Source organism: Acipenser ruthenus, chromosome 13 (genome assembly GCF_902713425.1).
Source record: "Acipenser ruthenus chromosome 13, fAciRut3.2 maternal haplotype, whole genome shotgun sequence".
NCBI classification, from domain to species: domain Eukaryota; kingdom Metazoa; phylum Chordata; class Actinopteri; order Acipenseriformes; family Acipenseridae; genus Acipenser; species Acipenser ruthenus.
Genome location: NC_081201.1, coordinates 739,513 through 755,682, shown reverse-complemented (window position 1 = coordinate 755,682; position 16,170 = coordinate 739,513). Strand labels below are relative to the sequence as shown.

At 44.7% G+C, this 16,170-nt stretch overlaps 1 protein-coding gene across 1 annotated transcript; it reads right to left on the bottom strand.

Annotated features, from left to right (window-relative positions):
- Positions 1-822: 822 nt before the first annotated feature.
- Positions 823-15,840, bottom strand: LOC117417616 (regulator of G-protein signaling 11). The gene is made up of 17 exons (XM_034925813.2): positions 15,728-15,840; positions 14,683-14,779; positions 14,423-14,473; positions 12,561-12,667; positions 12,064-12,115; positions 11,475-11,533; positions 10,449-10,525; positions 9,189-9,270; positions 7,096-7,164; positions 6,127-6,150; positions 5,510-5,571; positions 4,825-4,938; positions 4,145-4,260; positions 3,223-3,310; positions 2,974-3,112; positions 2,696-2,778; positions 823-1,909 (listed from the first exon to the last, which is right to left on the bottom strand). The coding sequence occupies exons 1-17, from the start codon at positions 15,788-15,790 to the stop codon at positions 1,768-1,770; spliced, it is 1,425 nt and encodes a 474-aa protein (XP_034781704.2). The 5' UTR covers positions 15,791-15,840; the 3' UTR covers positions 823-1,767.
- Between the last annotated feature and the right edge of the window lie 330 nt (positions 15,841-16,170).

The window sequence follows — 16,170 nt, the reverse complement described above, 5'->3', positions numbered from 1 at the left end:
ATGTCTCCAGGCTGGATGCAAACTTCAAAAGAGCACTTCTCAGATTTCAAACCAAAGAGACCAAACTTGTGTGTCCTAGCATCAGTGTAAGCCTATGTCTCTAACCGTTTGAGTCCCGTGGAAGCACAAGCATCTAGTGAAGCTGCAGAAGTGCTATGAAATGTTACAATCAAGAACGAATGAATGGTACACACAACACACACAGGGCAGAAGGACTGGGCTCACTGCAGGGTCCTGAGCGTGCCAGGGCTGCGCTCCTGCTCTAGATTACGGCAGGCAGGGAGAAGGGAGCCGTAGAGCAGATAGAGACCCTGTTTGGGGTGCTGAAGCTGTGAGAAGGTTAGGCTGAGGTGGGGAGCATCCTGGGGTACAGAAGGGCGCTCAGCATCTTGCCAGGGCTGAAGGAATGGGGTGTGCTGGAGAGCATTGCCAGTGAATCACTGATTCCGTTGAAGTCAGGCTTTGCCTCGTCACTGGGTATAATGGGACTGAACCAGTGGTACTGGGAATAAGGCAGACCGGGTGAAAATGCTACCATTTTTTAACAGGTTTATTTTATAATCTGACTATATTATGCAATGTGATACTTTGTATTGTGATATTTTGTAACAACTGTAAGTCACCCTGGCTAAGGTCGCCTGCTAAGAAATAATAAATATTACTGTATTCCCTACACCCCTGTATCAGCGTGGTTGAATATTGTACACAGCTTACTCAGTATAATAACTGAGATGGTAATTGGAACGGAATATTATACATGGTGGAATACTCTGCGTTGTGTTGTGTGTGTGTAAAATGAAAGCACTCAGTTCATCAGTTGATGGTCATTTATTATTCAGAAGCTGAAACAACAACATCAGCATGGGTAGAATCAGTAACATTCCCAGGAATATACATGGAGCTCCGACGCTGCTGACGTCACTCCCTCACTCACTCCCGCTGCTCTGTGTCACAAGCTCACAGACACCCCCCACCTTGCCTCTCAAGGGTGTGTCCCATGAGAATGGTTCCCCTGAAATACTGGAGGCAGGTAATAGGTTCCTAATTCCTGACTACACATGCAAAAAAATTACATGTAAACAGTTATAAAACTAACATTATTTCCTGACCCAAAATAATCGCTTTACAGCGAGCATGCTAGTAGTGGCATTATCTGTTGAACCAGGTCAGGGCTCCTCCTGGCTGTTTTTCACTTTCACGGTAGCTGAGCGTTGGGGTAACATGCGTTTTCATTTCAGGTTTTAAAATGCATTTCATAGCAGGAGCGCAGCATACAGTTCTGTTGGGCATCTGTTACTGCTGTTTTAATCCGTGGCCATTTTATGATCTACTTATCTGTGCATTTTATTAATCCCTAGCCATAACACACTCAAATCCACTCTCACTGTACATTCTTGGTGCCTGCGCTCCAAAAAAAAAAGAAAAAAAAGTGCCAAATGTTTGACTATGGGGGGCACCGACACATTCATCTTATTGATCTGCTGGTCCAGATACAGATACACACACACACACACACACACACACACACACACACACACACACACACACACACACACACACACACACACACACACACACACACACACACACACACACACACACACACACACACACACACACACACACACACACACACACACACACACACACACACACACACAGCTGCAGTGAGGCGCAGGTGGTGGGAACAGCACAGCACCTGGAAGACGGGACAGCTCTCGCTCAGGAGAAGGTGGGGAGCAGCGAGTGCGGAGCGCCGGCTTTGTTTTATTCCTCCACCTGGGAGACAGTTCCGGGCGTGGTCATCGTGGCGGGTTTGCTTTTCCCAGCATCCTCTCCGGGCTGAGTCAGGACGGCAGGACTCGGGCTGGAGTGACGCTGCCTTCTCATGAAGGGAAACATACTGAGGCTGAGAGAGAGAGAGCGAGCAAGAGAGAGAGAGAGACAGAGCGAGCGCGAGAGAGCAAGAGAGAGAGAGAGAGAGCGAGGTGAGGACACTGCTCTGCAAACAAGGGTCTGCTGTTGTGAAGGCTTCAACACATACAGTACTGTGCAAAAGTTTTAGGCAGGTGTGAAAAAATGCTGTAAAGTAAGAATGCTTTCAAAAATAGACATGTTAATAGTTTATATTTATCAATTAACAAAATGCAAAGTGAGTGAACAGAAGAAAAATCTACATCAAATCAATATTTGGTGTGACCACCCTTTGCCTTCAAAACAGCATCAATTCTTCTAGGTACACTTGCACACAGTTTTTGAAGGAACTCGACAGGTAGGTTGGCCCAAACATCTTGGAGAACTAACCACAGTTCTTCTGTGGATTTAGGCAGCTTCAGTTGCTTCTCAATCTTCATGTAATCCCAGACAGATTTGATTTAGATTTTTCTTCTGTTCACTCACTTTGCATTTTGTTAATTGATAAATATAATCTATTAACATGTCTATTTTTGAAAGCATTCTTACTTTACAGCATTTTTTCACACCTGCCTAAAACTTTTGCACAGTACTGTATACACATTATATATGGTATGAAATGTCTGAGTCATTTATTTTTAGTTTGGTACTTTTATTGGGTGCATTTTTCCTTTACGAAAAAAACGCACCAATGAGGAGTATTAAGAATTTAGCCCCTACAATTCTGCTGCCTAAGGACCTACCCTGACAAACGCAAGACGGAAATGAAAATGATTAATACCCTTTCTTGGTTTCCTGCGGCACGATGGCTCTGGCTAGCAAGCTCTTGTACATCTGTGACTTCATGTACCTCGGATAGGAGTCCTGAAAACCAGGGAAAAAAAATCTGTGTTTTACCATAGTTTGCCATGTTTATGAATATGCTTGATCATCTCTCACTGGTTTTACAATGCTTACCTGTGCTTTACCATGCTTTATTACACTTTGCTGTGGTAAACGCATGCAGTTTTCCCCTGCTTGGCTGTGTTGTACAGCGTGCAGCAGGTCTCGTGAGCTCACCTTTTTGATCAGGAAGTAGATGTGCATCTGTGCGTCGTCGAGGATGTAGCGGTGTGGCGATTTGATCCCCTCCAGCGTCTTCTCCATCGTCTTGCTGTCGATGTTCACCCACTTGCTGGCCCCGGGTACGAGAAACTGTCTGGGGAGCAGAATGTGAAACAGATGAGCTTCTTTTCACTTTACAAAAGGGTTACAGCAAATGAAACCACTGATTAACTGTACTGCCATTGGCTTGCTGTGGATACTCACTGGTATACCTCTTCCACCTTCTGCGCTATCTTTGAATGCTCTCCGTGTCTCAGGTCTTCACACGCCTCCCAGAAGCACAAGTTCTCAGCTGATGAAAAAAACACTTTCTTTATTCAAAAATCAGCATCTCACTGAAATAATCCTCCTTCAGTTAAAAACAAACAAACCGAAAAACTCAAAGTGCAACTTGGACCTTTCTTTAAAAGAAAAAAAATTCTAAAGGATCACAAAAAACTTAGTATTACCACACTAGGACTAAGTAACTCAGCAGGTTTATGTAAAGTGCCTCAAAGGTGTTACAGTTCGATTTCCATTGGAAACCCATCCTTCAGTAAAAGACCAAATGGTTTCAAACAGGATTTCATTTGCATGTTCCCTTGTTTATGCAACGGCAGCAGCATACTAGAATATCCTCACTGCACTGGAGGGCACTGTGCATGTGCAGTACTGAGTCTCTGTGCTGGTCGGGTCTGTGCATGTGCAGTACTGAGTCTCTGTGCTGGTCGGGTCTGCACTGTGCATGTGCAGTACTGAGTCTCTGTGCTGGTCGGGTCTGTGCATGTGCAGTACTGAGTCTCTGTGCTGGTCGGGTCTGTGCATGTGCAGTACTGAGTCTCTGTGCTGGTCGGGTCTGCACTGTGCATGTGCAGTACTGAGTCTCTGTGCTGGTCGGGTCTGCACTGTGCATGTGCAGTACTGAGTCTCTGTGCTGGTCGGGTCTGTGCATGTGCAGTACTGAGTCTCTGTGCTGGTCGGGTCTGTGCATGTGCAGTACTGAGTCTCTGTGCTGGTCGGGTCTGTGCATGTGCAGTACTGAGTCTCTGTGCTGGTCGGGTCTGTGCATGTGCAGTACTGAGTCTCTGTGCTGGTCGGGTCTGTGCATGTGCAGCATTGAGTCTCTGTGCTGGTCGGGTCTGCTTACCACTGAACTCTTTCTCCAGGAACTGCATGAACTCTTTGCGTCCCAGTGGGTCGTTGAGCAGCTCCGTGAAGGAGAAGCTCCAGCGCTCCACCCTCAGCTTGGTTGGGGTCGCCACCCTGAGGGGAGGAGAGGGGAAAGAATTGGGTTTTACAAGATCACACAACACAGGAGAGCAAGGGGCACACTCTCAAAGAGCTTCTGTATTTCACTTGCATTGAAAAGAGAAACCTGTTCATTGAATGAAACAAGAACCAAGCAAACCAAACCTGCCCTTATAAAAGCTTCTTGCAGTAAAAAGCATTGAAAAGTGTAATAAAGCATAGGCAAGCATTGTAAAGAATAGCAAGGTATGGTAAATAATATTAATAAACATGGCAAACAAGGGTCAGCTATTGTAAATGCATGATAAAACTGGAAGAATAGCATGCAACACTTTTATAAGGGTGTCTCCGTGTCTCAACGTGCGTTGATGCAGTTACTGTACAATACAGATATTAAACTGCAGTTACAGTATTAATATTAGTAGCACGATGCTATTCAAGTAATGATACTAGAATTTCACAAGCAGGGTTGCGCTTCTTTGTAGACTGTTGAGTAGTGCACAGGCTGCATGGACAGCGAGTTGCAGGGTGTTCTGTACCAGCGCAAGCTCAGCCAGGTCACTCGGAGGGGATACTCACTCGCTGGCGTTCATGGACCAGTACATGATGTCATCAGTTATCCACGGGTTGCTGGGAAGGCATCCTGACATGATGGGATCATGGGATTGATACTGTTCAGTGAACTTCATAAACCTGAGAGACCACAAAGCACACACATTAGGATGGGCAGCAGAGAGGTGTATTAAAAAGAACTGGTGACCTACTGTTCAGTAAAAAGGGATGGAATGGTCTGTTGTCCTACAGCTAAACTAGCACAGGGGTCTTTTTAAGGCTGCAACAAGTGTGCCAGAGATCTATTATTCACCGCGCACCAGCAACTCCTGTGGCCGACAGGGCGCCTGCGGGTCTGCTGTAGAAGCCACTCGGATCTGTATTGTCCTCCGGCACTACGGGTCTGGTGGCTTCACAGCAGACCTGCAGCGCGAAAAAAGACGGCTTGGCAGGACACGTTTCGGAGGACACATGTGCCTGCCGCTGTTTCCCGAGGCGCAGGAGTTGCAGCGGTGAACCTGGATAAAAACAATAATTGGGCATTTCAAATTGGGGAGGAAACCAGGGTCAAAAACATTGGTGACGACTACATTTAAAAAAAAAAAAACACACACCTCAAAGGTCAGACACACAATGATTGTCCCAGGCATGTCAGGCATTAGCTCAGAATAAAAAGTGATAAAATAAAAAGGCTTGCTCTGGTTCTGCTTACCACTCCAGGCAGATGGAAGACTTGACCCGCGGCCGAATCAAGGCTTTCTTCGCGAGTTCAATCTGGATCCCACCAGGCACAGCAAATCAAAAAGAAAACCAGGAGAGACGAGTTAGGAGACGTCAATCTACTACTCCGAAAAAAAACACAAGAGGGAGCACACTGCAATGAGGACAGCCTTTCACTGTGCACAGAACCATCTGGGTTAGACTGTGTTCTGCTGCTATATGAGAACGGACTGTGTGTGTTTGGGGTCATCAGGACACAGCAAAGGATTTGCTTTGAAGATGCAGTACGGTATTGACCAATATCTCAAGATAAAAACAGGGACAGCTGTTTCAGCCTTTCCTGACCTCAGCCAGCATAAAGCACCACTCTGCTGATCTGTTCCTACCCATGTGGTCAGTTATCTCAAGACACTTCTTCACACAGAGTGGCAAGGGTACGGAGTGGGTTACCTATCCCTGTCAGTGCTGCTGAATCATTAGGATCAATGAGATCAATCAGCTGCTAGGAACCGGACGAGCACGGATGAGCTGAATGGCCTCCTCTCGCTCGTAATGTTTCTTATGTTTTCATGATACAGGGCTGCTCCCATCATGCATCTTGGCTCTTACCTGTTTTTTGAAGTATTCGCTGTTCTTTTCTGGGTAAAAAAATAAATAAATACAATATTGTCATTAAATTAATTTAAAATGACATTTAATAACCAATCATTCACAGTGTATTCCTATCCCAATCAAATACTGCCTTGCGTGTTGCAACAACTGCAGCACACCAGCAGATGTCACTGTGTGCTATTCAGTATTATTATTATTATTATTATTATTTATTTCTTAGCAGACGCCCTTACCCAGGGCGACTTACAATTGTTACAAGATATCACATTATACATTATTTTACATTATACAGATATCACATTATTTTACATACAATTACCCATTTATACAGTTGGGTTTTTACTGGAGCAATCTAGGTAAAGTACCTTGCTCAAGGGTACAACAGCAGTGTCTCCCACTGGGGATTGAACCCACAACCCTCCGGTCAAGAGTCCAGAGCCCTACCCACTACTCCACACTGCTGCCCTCAATACTATAATACCATAATATTGAACAGAATAGTAAACTGTGATATTCTGTATAGAGAGCACAAACACACACACACACACGCACACACAGTGCAGCACTTTATGGGTGGAAATTAAAACCAGTAGTAATACTTACTTTATGAGAATGAAATGCAAAAAAGTAAAAAGGGTAAGATTAGTTTTTTTCAATGAAAGCATGAATTAATTTTTGTTACATAAACATTTGTAACCTATTCTATTATTATTTGGTTTTTTTCTGCGACTCTAAGGCGTAGCTGTGGGAAGTCAGGAAGCAATGTTTCCAGTAGATCACAGTAAAAACATGTTTCCTGAAAACAGGATCGTCAAAACAATTTAAGGCTGTCGATTTGCAAAACCATACAGAGTATCATTTTGCCACACGTTGTGAACTACAGCAAAACCGAACTGACATCAGATGCTACATTTCAGAGTCAGCCACAGGACTCTGAATTTAAGAGCCTCTAAAAGTTCAAACTACCAGCTGGACTCGGGAGTGCAGACAGTTCCCTCGCTCAGGGCCGTGCTCCAAGATGTTGAAAGTGCCTGGCTAGAAAAAAGAAAAAGAAAACGGCAGCCGTTAGAACGAGCTGCAGTTCAGCTTCGTTCAAACCAAGCTATACAACTGGGCAACTCCATTCACTGCCTTGCCCCGACTGATTCACCTGAAAACGGTACCAATCTGGAACTGCGCAGCGTTACATGCGAGCATCGCGCTTCACTTCTATATGTAATTATATAATTTATTTCTTAGCAGACGCCCTTATCCAGGGCGACTTACAATTGTTACAAGATATCACATTATTTTTACATACAATTACAGTTGGGTTTTTACTGGAGCAATCTAGGTAAAGTACCTTGCTCAAGGGTACAGCAGCAGCGTCCTCCACCAGGGATTGAGCCCACGACCCTCCGATCAAGAGTCCAGAGCCCTAACCACTACTCCACACTTCTCCCAACGGCTCTCCCTTTGAACTGTAGCTGCCGTTGTGCTGCACACTAGACACTTCTTCCCCTGTCTCCACACAGAGTTACATGTCAACATGGATTATAATGCCAGTCTATTAGCTAGAGACCAACGCTGTTCAACTGAAATGAAACCTATCATGTGCCTGTGTGAGGCACACTGTACCCTGTAAATTACAACAAGCTTCATGAACTGCAGTCCTCTTGGTAAAGGATTTGAACACACACCAGTACACGCTACTGTACATACAATAAATGTGTATGCATATATATATATATATATATATATATATATATATATATATATATATATATATATATATATATATATATATATATATTAGATATATATATATATATCACTAAACTATTTTAAAGTATTCAATGACAGATACATAGCGGAGCCAAAAATAGCACAAATGGATCTGTAATTATGGATACTTTTTTTCCAGTGATCAATAAAAGCTTTCTGTCTGCAATGTGTTTACCCCACCAGCCCCTCCAGGGAGAGCCGTGCACAGAGCCATTCCAGACTCCAGTCCTGGGGGGGAAGCCATTCAAGACTCCAGTTCTGGGGTGGGGGGGACACACTGCCCGCCCCCCCCCCCTCCCAGTGCATCTGGGCTCTGTAACTTAATGGCTCCTAACTTACTTTGCTCCGGGATAAAAGCTTCTTTTAAACGAGTTTGCCTAGCCTAGCGTGTGGAGATTGTGCAGCACTTTACAGAACAGCTGAGTGCATGCAGCTCCCCCGGCAGAAGCAATCTGTACAATCTATTATAGTCTTTATATATCTGTGCCCGTTATTCACATTTCTTTATAGGGTTCACATGAAGAGCACAGATCATAAAAAAATGACAACTGCATGCTTTTCTGAGAGTCAGTCATGCGATGCTTTTAAAAGGGTTTAAACTTTGAACTGTCTCAGTGACTGACCATGTGAAGAGTTACCCCCTGATCTCCGTTTCTGGAGAAGGTATTTGCGCGTGTCCTCTCGTCTCAGCACCACATGGCTGTTTCTTCCTTTGTCTTTTATATTATTCAGAGATTCTGGATTATTTATGAAGCAACATTCTGCTTTTTTGACCTTCACTTTTCCCAGTGGTTTATCCCCACAAAGGATTTTCTTTCTTTTTTGGCTTTCTTGGTATCTGAATTTTGTATGACTGCATTGAAACAGAAGGCTGAACCTGGCCCGCATTACCTTTAAAAGTTTAACGCTTTAAAACAAGAGCTTGAATGGAAGGGAAGGGATTGAAAATGTACCTTTAAAAAGGGTCAAAACCCAATGAAAACCATCAAGGGATTCACACAAGAGGTAATGTGTTTATTTTGTATTATTACAGCAGACGCTATTTAATGTATACAAAGGTGATGAATTTTACAGGACAGGCCCAGACCCCAGACAGTCTGTCTCCTGACACTCGGGCAGGGGGCGACCAAAGGTCTCTCTATATTTCTAAATGTTAAAACAAATTCTGTAGCTCTGTCAGTGTGGTTTAAAGCAATGATGCAATGAGGGTGCTTTTACAATCAAACCTGCAAGGCACTGTTGAATGTTACCATCAAAGACTCATAAAAATGCACGGACATCCACAGCTGACTTACCGGAGGTCTGTTGACAAGCCAGTAGGCCTGTTCCTGCCACTCCAGCACAATTCGATCAGCTTTCCTCCTCTGCTTCGCCACCCTGTCAATGAGCAGAGAGAACACAGCAACTCAACCGCAGACTCCCCCAGTCGAACCAGAGAACACAGCAACTCAACCGCAGACTCCCCCAGTCAAACCAGAGAACACAGCAACTCAACTGCAGACTCCCCCAGTCGAACCAGAGAACACAGCAACTCAACCGCAGACACCCCCAGTCGAACCAGAGAACACAGCAACTCAACCGCAGACACCCCCAGTCGAACCAGAGAACACAGCAACTCAACCGCAGACTCCCCCAGCCGAACCAGAGAACACAGCAACTCAACCGCAGACTCCCCCAGTCAAACCAGAGAACACAGCAACTCAACCGCAAACTCCCCCAGTCGAACCAGAGAACACAGCAACTCAACCGCAAACTCCCCCAGCTGAGTGTTTATCAGCCTGTAGTTTTGCCTTCTATCAACTGCTTTACTTAAAGGAATACTGTATACCTCCTGACTTCACGGAATATTACATTTGGGATCTGTTTATAATTCCGTGATGCGTGTTGATTTATTTATTTTTTTTTAATTTAGTCAGTCATCGCCAATGGTTTTTTACTCCGGTTTTCTCCCCAGTTTGGAATGACCAATTGTTTTTTTCCCGGTTCACCGCTGCAACCCCCCGGCAACTCGGGGGTCCTGCCAATCCGTCATTTTTCGCACTGCGGATCCACAGCGAAGCCTCCAGATCTATAGTGCCGGAGGACAACACAGATCTGAATGGCTCCCCGCAGGTGCCCTATCAGCCACAGGGGTCGCTGGTGCGGGTGAACCATGGATTCCCCTGCCAACCTAATCCCTCCCTACCCGGGCAGCGCTCGGCCAATTGTGCGCCGCCCCCTAGGAACCCCCAGTCACGTTTGGCAGTGACATAGCCTGGATTCGAACCTGCGATCTCCAGTCTATAGGGCGCATCCTGCACTCCACACAGAGCGCCTGTACTGGATGTGCCACTCGGCAGCCCCCGGTGTTGATCTTCTTAAACCATCCTGTGTTACCATTTCAGCACTCCACCAGCATATTGAACCCTGGTGGCACACTCTCTAAATGAGGTACAATTTCTTGTATTCGGACTGTATAAATATGATCCCCCCCTTTTTTAAGATTTACAATGGAAACAAAATCGATTGTACAATAAAAAATAAAAAAGCCAAATGCACATTTTTTTTTTTTTTACCTGAGCTGCTCTCTGGCTTGCATCACCACGAAGTCCCACGTGTGGTTGATGCGTTTGTGCAGCAGATTGTAATTGTACTGTGAGGGAGAAACAGGGACACTCAGTGCAAGACAACTAGCAATATTAAAGAGACCAGCACACCAGGATGTTTATAAGCTGCTCAGTATGAGCTGTATTGCTGGCAGTGCTATTCCTGAAGCCTGGCTCCTAGCATGCGGAGTGCAATACACAAGTGGAATTGGAAACAGTGGAAGAAACTCATTTGGTACCTGAACACACGCAGGCTGACAGTAGAGAGGACTACAGAGTTATACCAGGACTGAGTAGAAGAGCACATGTTATTCCTCTTGGGCTAGAAGAGCACATGTTATTCCTCAAGGTTAAGGATGCAGAAACACAAGAACCCAGGTATATGTAAAACTGCAGTCATATTGTCAAAAGGAGATGCTGATAAATGGCAGTGCATTAACCTCTCGGTTTAATGCTATAAACAGGGCATGTTCCATCTGCCACAACCCCATCACAATCTGCTGTGCATTTCACAAGCTGGAGATTAACTAGTGACCCTCCACACAGCCCTGTCACAGAAATGACACCAATACTGCAACCAGAACAAGGACAGAGGTTTAAACAACGCGGCAGAGAAAGGGTTCATTTTTACTGGACCACACTGGTAATGGAGCTAGACTGAGAATCATAGAAAACAGCTGTGTACCAGCGGTAAAGAATCTGGGCCATGTGCTGTAAACATAAGGCAGGACATTTAGGAAGGTCAGAAAATTACACTACAATCCCACATGCTGGAATTACACCTTTATTTTTGCTCTGAAATACCATTTATTTTCAAATTGCATGCTTTAATATACTTCAGTATGTAAAGCTGCAATTAAGGGGCATTGTCCACAATTGCAGGGATAACCAGCAGATTAAAAAATAAGAAAATCAACAAACGCTGTTCTGTTTATGACATAAAGCTCAGTTTTTCATCCTGATAAAAGGTAACAGCATTGCTCTTTGGCTGCTTACCTTCTCGTACTCGACCAAATCCCCTTGTTTGCAGATGTTCTTCTTTGTCAAATAAATCGCTAGAAAATTAAAAGAGCCGTGGAGAGCAGGATTAGGAGATTCGGCATGTGCTGTCAATTCAATTGTTTCAGTACAGCCCTGCCCATCCCTCGCCAGCTTTTAACCAGTCCCCTGCAATCGCTGTGGCTGCAACTGAGTTACTGAAGTTTACTTCAGTTATGAAAGCAAACGGCTAGGCAGGGGAAGCAATCCGGAGAGAAAATCCAACGCAGTCCCCGTACAAAAGTTCACCACAGGAGATCTGCACTTCACTCTTGCTTCCCTTCCACCCCTATGAAAATACTGTGCATTTACAGTTTGAAAATGATTTGCCATTTTTCAATAGGTCTCAGGGCTTTACAATGCTTCCCTAAGATGAGAACATACAGTACAGTAGCTAGTAACCTATGCATGAGACAGAAGCACAAGCAATCCCAGGGCTTGGGAAACTGCAGAGCGGCTCTTTCTGGAGAGGACTGTCATGCCTGATGCTACACAGACCTGTATATGAGCAGCAGGCTACTGAAACTAAAACCAATCTCATTCTTACCGTAATCAAGCTCCGAGGAGGGCCACTTGCTTGTAGTCCAGAAGTACGGAGTCTGTCAGGGAGATAGAGAGGTGTGTCACTGTACTCACTATCACAGGAGCTGACTTAGGCAACTCAGTCACCTCTATGGAATTCAACAATGCCAGAATGTCTGGTTTTTCTTTTTCGACTGAGGCTTTCAAAGTCTTATTTTCAAAGCCTATTTTTTTTCTCTTCGGTACAAATTTTATGCAAAACAAACCAGCCACCTACATGCTTCCTTATGTGGTCCGCATTATAGACTAAAAAATACTTCTACAGCAGTCCAAACGTTTGTCTTTGCATTTGACTGCTGAACTATTGGTAGTTCCTAGAAGTGGTTTAAAAACAGGAGGGGCCCACGTCTTTTTGGTTAGAGTTTGTACTGTAAACCACTCTGGGATGCTCTGCATGAAGAGACCTATATAAGAGCAAACTGTGTTGCATTGCATTTGTAAATCGTGCAGAGAGCGGGTTACCTGAAAGCGGTAGGGTGTTTCGTCAGGCTTGAGCACCAGGTTCTTGGGCTCCTTCAGTGGGTAAATGTAGCCGTACTTCACTATGAGGTTCCCCACGTGCAGCGCCTCTGCAAAGGAAGAGGATTTCTACTTTACATTTCATTTTGATATTAAGAAACACTTTCACAGAAAACATTCAAATGACTCAGAAGTTGTTGAAGCTTTCATTCTAGTATGGAACCACATGCACGCACGCACGCACGCACACACACACACTTCTTTGCTATATCCCCGTCACCAGGAATACCCCCCCCCCCCCAGGGGGTCAACACTTCCTGTGAAATGTTTACTCATAATGTACCTGATCTTTATTTAGCTCATGGCTATCGTATCATGTTCATTATAAAAGTGCACCTGCATCCTAGGCACAAGGTCTCCTTCAGTTTTTCCAGATCACTGTGAATTACCAGCTGCTCCTGAAAAGCCCTGTGCTTCAATAGCTGTGCCGCTGGTTCATTGCATGTCTCGGGAGGCCCTCGTTCCCAGTAAAACTCAACGCTCTTGTGGGAGAGATCGCAACGCTTCTTATTATCTGCACGACAACGGCTCCGCAGGGAAAAACCTACAGGTTTAATTGTTATCAGAAAGCCCAAGACGAGAAGGATTACGTGCAATGCAGGCCAAACACACACCCGAGAGCCTGTTTGGGAGTGCGGTGTTTATCACATGATGAGGCTCGTTAAGGTAGCCTACAAATTACACAGCTGCTACCCAAAAGAGGGCCACCGACCACCACAGCATAACCAGCGATGGCTTAGAACAAATACCGCACAGCGCGGTGGACCTGTAGGGGGCAGCACACTGGTTCTGAAACGTTACCACGGCAATTACCAATGCAATGAAAATCCAGTGTCCCTACTCAAAACATGAATACAATACAGTATGTTACCACGGCAACTGTGCCGTTCTACCAACGGCAGCCTCTTCTCATTGCACCGCTACCACTGAAGACCATTCAGTAAGGGACGTGACAAGAAGGGTTCATTAAGACCTCACAAATGAACGAAGAAGGATGTTGAGTTTTCTGTCTGACTGCTGTCTCCACCACAACTTATTTCAACAGACTAAAAAATATATATATAACCTTTCAGTCACTCCAAGCGAATGCAGTCCAGCAGGAGACCCTGAGGAGGATGTCTACCTGACCCAAGGCCAATGCATGGAGCCTTGCAGCACTCCACCACACCTCTGTATGGTACTGTTCAGCTCCCACCTGTACACTGTCTTCAGCTCCTACAAACAAGGCTCCACTATGAACTGAACCCCATCCTGTTAACACGGGGTCCGTCTGCCTCGTATCTCCCATCACTGTGCACATCGATCTTCTCGTTTCAGACGTTAGCCGCTTGCACAGATCCCCATCCATTATTTAACATGGCCTGGTCTAATGGACTAGAGCAATTGCTCCACTACAGAAATAAGATCAATAATTCAACAGACTGATCAGACAAAGAACAACACGGACCAACAGGAGGCAATCAACAACCAAACCCTCTTCCAGGGGAAGTCCACACAGCAGATCAAGGACAAGCAAACGTCAGCTGAGCAGGAGATCAACGCGTCTCTGTGCTCATGTGAGGGAGCCCTGACTGTGCAATTACGTGGTGAACACCACATGCAGGCTGGTACACACTTTCATGTTGCACTGTGTATACTGTGCAATGGGATTCTATTGGTTACAGTCGGTCACTACACTGGCTTCCTGTTAAATTCAGGACTGATTTTTAAATCCTACTTACAGGACTGGCAGTGGAAGGGAGCCCTGCCTGCACCAGCCTCTGAAATCCAGGAAGCAGAAGGTAACAAACTGCTTTTGCACCTACCTTCCTCGCTGATGTTAAACTTCTGCATCAGCCAGTCCACCACATCATTTCCTGGGGGGAAAATTAAAACAAGCCACAAGTGAAAATCGATGGGAGTTTGGGCAAGGCAGTAATGGTGCATAAACATGACAAGCCAAGAAGCAAGAGAGACAGGCTGGAGGCGCGTCAGGATAACTGGACTCAGTCCTGCTCTACGCGAAGCACAGGTGTCTGTGCAGCAGGTGTAGGGATGCGAGATCAAACACACAAATGCGTCTTACCGGTGATTGCGTGCGGGATAACCGTGATCACAAGTCTCTGGTTTCGCATCTTTATCCCGACATCGGGGTCTTGCATGGCTACGATTACTCGCTCCATCTGACAAGAGAGACGCTTTAAATTCACTTTTAAAATCACGCAACTGGAAAGCTGTGCTTTGTGTTTTTCTGTCTTCTGTTTAAAATGTAAAAAGTCAATAAAGCCCCCCCACCAGATATTTAACATTGACTCGTGTCGAGCCGACACGAGCAAAGACCTCATTTTTTTGCATTTCCAGAATTTCAGAAAATGAGCGCGTTCTTCCTGTCTGCACTTACTAGATTTTCCAAAAACAATACCGATCCGGTAGCTACCTCTTGTAATACAGGAGAGTGGAGTAGTGGTTAGGGCTCTGGACTCTTGACCGGAGGGTCGTGGGTTCAGTCCCTTGTGGGGGACACTGCTGCTGTACCCTTAAGCAAGGTACTATACCTAGATTGCTCCAGTAAAAACCCAACTATATAAATGGGTAATTATATGTAAAAAAATAATGTGATATCTTGTAACAATTGTAAGTCGCCCTGGATAAGGGCGTCTGCTAAGAAATAAATAAATAATAATACACTGAGGCGGGTAGAAATACTGCAGTTAGATACTTCATTTTTCAATTTAGGATGAAAAAGAAGATCATAGCTTCCTGCTGTGAGATTATAAATTGTAACTTAAAAACAAAACACACTGCTTTCAAACAAACTCTCTAATAATAAGAATCACAATTATACTAAAGCCCACTGAATTGACATGCAGCTCTATTTTCTCCAAAAAACACAACTGCGTTAAAATGAATTTAAGAAATAAACGGTATAGTTCAGAAGCTTGCAATAATGCATTCGGGGTTTTGTACTATTAAATGCTTTTGAAAACCCACAGAGAACTTTGCTGCCAGAACACAATCAAATCAACACAGTTTCATTGCAAACTAAACAGCGTCAGCTACGAGGAATCGCTTTTCTCTGCTCTTGCAAACTGTAATCTGTTAAAAGCCAGACATGATAAACCCGTTTTTACCTTGCTAAAGCACGGCATTTGCATTTTGTAAGGTCCTCCTTGGTTTATGGTGTTGATTGTCATACTAGCCAGGCGTTCGGACGCGTCCTCTTACTCCCTGCTTTCTGAAGTTGGAAGCGCAGGCTGGTATTTAAGTAACAGTGGCACAGTTTTAACTCTATGATCAAACCACCGTATTGTCGCCACCTGCTGGACGCGCAGCGCAATGCATTTAGGCATCATCTCGCAAATTCATGCATTTCACGAAAACATATATGCACGTATTTTAACAAAAACAATTTTACCGCTAAAATGTATAGATTTTTTTTTAAATGTAAAAGTTACAACAACCCGCTAATGGTACAGAACTATCAACAAACGACTAGCTGCATGTTAGATTTTTTTTTAATTGGATTGCTTCAACATCAATTTGCAGCGGCAGCAGGAGAGCAGCTGTGTGCCGC

Coding starts and splice junctions, on each gene's coding strand:
- LOC117417616 (XM_034925813.2), bottom strand. CDS start 15,790: ATGACAATCAACACCATAAACCAAGGAGGACCTTACAAAATGCAAATG. Junction 9,271..10,448: donor CAAGCCAGAGAGCAGCTCAG/GTAAAAAAAAAA, acceptor GCTCATTGACAG/GGTGGCGAAGCAGAGGAGGA. Junction 7,165..9,188: donor GGCTTGTCAACAGACCTCCG/GTAAGTCAGCTG, acceptor TCTTTTTTCTAG/CCAGGCACTTTCAACATCTT.